Source organism: Corylus avellana, chromosome ca10 (assembly GCF_901000735.1).
Source record: "Corylus avellana chromosome ca10, CavTom2PMs-1.0".
Lineage (NCBI taxonomy): Eukaryota > Viridiplantae > Streptophyta > Magnoliopsida > Fagales > Betulaceae > Corylus > Corylus avellana.
In genome coordinates this window covers 5,484,992-5,490,805 of record NC_081550.1, presented here as the reverse complement: position 1 = coordinate 5,490,805, position 5,814 = coordinate 5,484,992, and the positions used below count along the sequence as shown (strand labels likewise).

The following is a 5,814-nucleotide window of genomic DNA, read 5'->3' as shown; positions in this document are numbered from 1 at the left end:
TATTTTGGGTAAGTAAAAGAACTTTAATACACATTAGATTCAATATAAGAAATAAGGGCAAACTTTATGTACACGAATTACCGGTTGATACATGGAGGAGCAATTTTAAGTTGATACAATTCTTGGCAAAGCCCGAAACATGCAAAGCGCCAAATGTATTGATGCCCAGTGCGACGTCATATCTAAGACAAGAAAATAAAATAAAATAAAAAGGAAACAAAATACTAATAAAAAGTAAAAATCATGTCTGTACGTAGTTTACGAATTATTATATATTAAACAATGTTTTAAAATTTAATTTTTAAAAAAATGAAAAGAAAAATTGATTGGTTGTTATCAAATTTTTTATATTTATATTAATTAATATAAATTTTTGATTGGTTGTTATAAAAAAATATTGTTTCAAAAGATTGATTGATTTCATAATTGGGCTAATTATATAGAGTCCAATCTAGCTAGCTAGCTCAATTGACGTTTTGCTGGATTAATTTAATAGATAGAATAGTTAGGAAAGTCATGAATCGAAATTTAAAAAGGACAGTGATCCCTTGCCATTGAAGATGCCTTCTTTTATTTTTGTCTCATTTTCTTTGAGTAGAGTTATGTGAGAAAGGGTTCTTTTGTCCGAACTCGGAAGTTCTGTTCAAATGGGGAAGTCGATCTTATTCGAACAGAGAGCTAACCAAGAAGGAGCAATGCTAAAAAAGTACTAAAGTCCTCATTAGATATGATTTTTAAAATTTTTAATAGATTAAAATTCAATAATAATCATTTCAAATTCAATGAAAATTTTAAAATTTACATTACATTTGGAACATGCAACTCTAGTTCTTGTTCTAATACTACTCTATCCAAGAGAACCTTTTACGCGGTTAGGAGCTCTCTTGCTTGGAAGAGCCCCTCCCACATGCTTGCCTTAATTTTTAATTTTTTAATTTTTTAATTTTTTTAGCAAGAAATATGACGGGATCCAAATCCATTCAAAACTTTAAAAGTAATATTAGTTTATAATTCGAGCATGCTAGCTCGTAGAATATTCTTTAAATTCAAGGAATCATATTCTTATCTTAAAATACTGCAATGCTTGTTGTTTAGTACCTTTCATCAAAACTAGTGGAAGCTGCCGAATTCAGGATGATGTCTATTTCTTTCCACATATCATTTCTTAGTTTAGAATCTTTAACTCCCAAATTCTCATAAGAGATGTCACCCGGGACGGCGATCACCTTTTTAGATATAAAGGAATCTAGATTTGCACCCCACTTCTCCCGGACAACCCTAAATAAATCCTTTCCAATGACCTGTGAAACAATATTATTGAAAGTGAGAAAAAAAAAAAAAAAAAAAACACAAAAGTAGATTCATCAGACATTAAAAGACATAATGAAACCTCACGAAAAAAAAAAAAAAAAAAACTGTCCATTTTTTTTGACATATTGTCGTTCAGGTTTATTTAGTACTAAAATAGCTAGTGGTAGCGTAATTAATTTTTCATTTGAAGAAATTAAGAAGCCGTTCTGAGATTAATTTTTTTTTTAATGACATGTAAAAACCGATACTGAGTATGTAGAATATTACCCCCACTTTAATATATATATATATATATATATATATATATATATGTATGAGTGGTTAATATAGTATATATGGATTCAAACCCATAAGTTTAGTTTTGTTGGCCTGATAATATTTCAACAAATATTAAAATCTCAATTGAAGATTTTCAAAGCGTTAATATTTTGGGTTTGTATCAGATCATGAGTTATTAACGGTGTGTAATATGGTAGATGTTGTGCACATAACTAAAATAACAGGATCCCAAAGAAGCAGAAAAGAGCAGAATAGAAAATAGATCAATCACATACGACACCAAAATTTAAGTAGTTCGACTTAACAAGCCTACATTCACTGGCGGAGACGACCCAAAGAAAATTCACTATCAAAAGATGGAGTACAAAGATAATGGGGAGAAAATCACTCAAAACTCAAAGCCCCAATATACCCGATCTCACTCTCACACAAAAGAGAGAAAAAATTGACAAAAAAAAAACTCTCTTCTTCTCTATGTGCCACAAGGCACAACAAAATGAGAAAACCCTAATAAGATATGTGGCTTCTAATTTTTCTCCCAAGTTACCATGTTGCAAATCCTCTCTTTTATAGTTAGCAAAGTTGGTTTACTTCTCCTTTTAGGAGAAGTATTGCAAATCCAAAACCAACTCAAAGAAGGAAAAAAGAAAGTGTCGGCTACAACTTCAAAAGGCCAAAACAAACAAGACAAAACTTGATGGGCCCCATGTGAAGGACTTGAGATATTCAAGGCACCAAAAAACACCAAACAACAGTAGATAAGGGTAGTCTTTGTCGTAGTTGGAGTGGGACTCTACAGCATGCATGGATTCATGGTAAATCGTCCTCTCGCAGATAGGGTAAGGACGAAGGTGTTATGGGAATTCGTAACTGAAAGTGTAATTTGCCTGTCAACCGAAAAAGAAGCAGGATCTTGCTTCTTATTTTGACTTATTTTCGCTAAACAATTAACGGAAGGAAATCAGAGGTTCCTAAGCCTCCAAACACTAGGTTTGAGAATTAATTTTTGCATGCTTTATTGCACCCCAAACATGGGTTTAAATAGAACTACAATTTAGGTCAAATTCCTCTAGGATTTGTAAAAGTAATACTACCTAGACTAGGAAAATAAAAGAGAATATCCTTACTTGACCTACATCAGGGACGGAGCCCGAAAATTTTATGGGAGGAGGCTAGCCATTTTTTTTTTTTTTTTTTTTTTTCGGTTCTTTAGAATTTTTTTTATTAAAAAGAAAAATTATTTTGGTTGTTTATTATGAAATAAGGACTACCGTAAGGGCCAAAAAAAGTGAGCATTTGAAAGTAAGGGCCAAAAAATGGACATTTGAAAGTAAGGACAAAAAAAAAAAAAAAAAAATTTTATGGGTATGGCCCAAAAAAATTAAGAATAGGACCAAAACTTTTCATTAGATATGGCCAAAAAATCTAAAAATAAGGCCTTTTTTTTTTTTTTTTGGAGAGGGCCGAAATGACTAAACTTAAAACTTTACTTTACTACTTTTTTTTTTTCCTTATTTTGTGGCGGATCATGGCCTACCCCGGTCCCCCCTCCCTCCGTCTCTACCTACATGGTAGTGGAGAAAGTCTCCTTATCAGGATAGGACTAAAATACTACTATAAACCTATAGTGGAGTACACCTCCTTATTGGAGGAATAGGACTACAATACTTTACAGCATTGTAGATAAGGGAAGTCTTTGTCGTAGTTGGAGTGTGACTCTACAGCATGCATGGATTCATGGTAAATCGCCCTCTCGCAGATAGGGTAAGGACGAAGGTGCATGATAGTACCGACCAGTAGTCCCAAAGACGGGTTATAAGACTAATGGGCTCAAATACACCTTAGTGAGAGATTGTTATATATATATATATATATATATATATATATATTAAATCATCACTTATTTTAAAAGTTGTAGTTGATCGTAACATGGAAATATGTCAAATATGTGAGCAGTTATCTAGGATACCTTATTATGTTTGAAAATATGTCAGATATGTGAGCGGTTAATGTAGAATACCTCATCATGCAAGCGTTGTGTGGCAGACTCAAGATCTGAAGCTCTTATGAGAAGATAAAGCCTTTTGACATTTGGTTGCACTCGCAGTATTTTCTCCACAAAAGCTGCGTGGATGGATACAAAAAGCAAAGTCATCATCTCTCTGAAGTTAGAATACATACACACAGAAAAAGAGAGGGTATACGTACCTTTTGCTAGAAAGCCAGTAGCACCGGTGACTAAAATTGTCTTGTTCTCAAGAAACTTGGGCATGCTTTCCAACTCCATGATAAAAGAATGAGAGACAGAGAAAGAGAGAGTTGATGAGTACTGTGAGGATCTGGTTTGTCTATATATATATATAGTATTGTTTCGCATCCACTAGGAATACATGGAGAAGGATCCTCTCTATATTTATTGTTTAGGGTTTAGGCTTTAGGTAAATTGCAGTTCACATGCTGCCTACCAAAGTTGTAAATTGCACTTAGGACTTATGTTATTTGCTGCATTGCCAACACACGTTATAATTGAATTTGAGAAATATAATATATCACATTTTTATCTCACAATTACTTTACAATGTTGACATGACAATCCTACTCAACCGTTAGATATTTTTTAGTAATGCTAGAAGTTATGTTTTTATTTCATAACTATTCCACAATGCTAATGTGTCACCTCTAACTAACCGTTAGTTTTTTGTTTTTTTTTTTCTTAAAGAATTTATTTATGCAAGAATTTGTTAGGGTTGCCATGTTGGCTTAAAAAAGAAGCCAAAACCACATGTGGTAGGCGAAATAGGAACGACGATTATAGCAACCACGAGAAAAGATAGTTCGAATTGATAGGAAATTAATTAGGAAAAAAAGACATTTAGCTACTTTTTTCCCAATTAATTCGATCATGCCTCCAAAAGTGACAATAAACCCTTGAACTTTTTCCCAATTAATTGATCGTTGTTAGACTTTTTTCATCCACCCCCATTAATTGATTCTTGGTTGCAGAGGTAGATGACTTTCTGTTTACACAACACAACATCCCCGTCAGTTATTGGAGAGAAACCATTCGTTAGAAATATTAATACTACGCAATACGCATGATCGTCTGATAACACGAAACAAACGTAACTCAGATAAGTTGACATTAATTAAGGTTTCCACGCGAACAGGGAATCTCAAGTACTTTATCAACAATAAGTTCAAATTACTACGTAGGACCATAAGAGACGTGTGACAGCTAGCAGAGAAGCAGGGGACGTGTCTTTTCTGCAATAAGAGTCTATTAATTAGTTGTTCTGTTATTTACCTTCCAGTGTTGTGTAGTTTTCATTATCTAGAGAGTTCTAGACTTCTAGTCCTACATTAGTTAGAATCTCTAGTCCTATGTTATTTTATCTTTAAATTATTTAAAAATAATATAACAAAAAATCAAAAATTATTTTGATTGTTGGTGTTTGGCTACAACATTTGAAGATTTATCTATATTATGATGCTTTAGATTTACTATAATTACTTGTTGATTGTACATTTAATTATAAGATGAGATGAGCCAAATATAAAAAAAATATATTAACCCTAACATTTCTCTATATTTATTTATGAACTAGTAGGAGAGGTAGATATGTATACTTAATTATGTCCCCTTAAGGAGGGGGGGATTGACAACCTAGTTCAACAACCCCACGCGGGGGGGCTGGGGTGGGGGATAGTTCAACAACTCAGTTCAAGAACTCCACCTGGTTTAATAGAGGTGGCCGGCCACCCCCAAATGGCCTATGCAAGGACAAAATTGGCTAATGAATGGAGAATTAATTGTGATTTGTGTAGTTATTATGAATGGCCAATACTTCCCCGGGATGGGGGAGGGTCTGATTGGGGGTTATTTTTCCAGTTAATTATAATGAGATTGATTGTGCATATTTAGTCAAGATCCATCCTTCGGGGAACAGGATCCTTTCTAGTCCATTTTGGACTGGAGAATACCCAATTCATGGCAAAGATTTCTTTTTAGAAATCTTGGAGTCACAAATGAGATACATGTCCCACTAACAAATAATAATAATAAAATATTATTTCATATTAAAAAAAAATAATAATAAAAAAAAATAAGGGGTGGTTGGCCACCCCATCTTGACCATAGGGGGTTGCCGGACCACCCCATTTTAGTTGGGAGTGGCTTGAGAGCCACCCCAATGGCCAAATTAAGAAATAAAAAATAAAATTGTT

General features: G+C 33.4%; 1 protein-coding gene across 1 annotated transcript; it reads right to left on the bottom strand.

Moving 5' to 3' along the window:
* Positions 1 to 64: 64 nt before the first annotated feature.
* On the bottom strand, positions 65 to 3,879 carry LOC132162792 (probable fatty acyl-CoA reductase 5). The gene is made up of 4 exons (XM_059573022.1): positions 3,799 to 3,879; positions 3,611 to 3,714; positions 1,099 to 1,301; positions 65 to 182 (listed from the first exon to the last, which is right to left on the bottom strand). The coding sequence occupies exons 1-4, from the start codon at positions 3,875 to 3,877 to the stop codon at positions 65 to 67; spliced, it is 504 nt and encodes a 167-aa protein (XP_059429005.1). The 5' UTR covers positions 3,878 to 3,879.
* Between the last annotated feature and the right edge of the window lie 1,935 nt (positions 3,880 to 5,814).

Coding starts and splice junctions, on each gene's coding strand:
- LOC132162792 (XM_059573022.1), bottom strand. CDS start 3,877: ATGGAGTTGGAAAGCATGCCCAAGTTTCTTGAGAACAAGACAATTTTA. Junction 3,715..3,798: donor TACTGGCTTTCTAGCAAAAG/GTACGTATACCC, acceptor CCATCCACGCAG/CTTTTGTGGAGAAAATACTG. Junction 183..1,098: donor TCCACTAGTTTTGATGAAAG/GTACTAAACAAC, acceptor TTCTTGTCTTAG/ATATGACGTCGCACTGGGCA.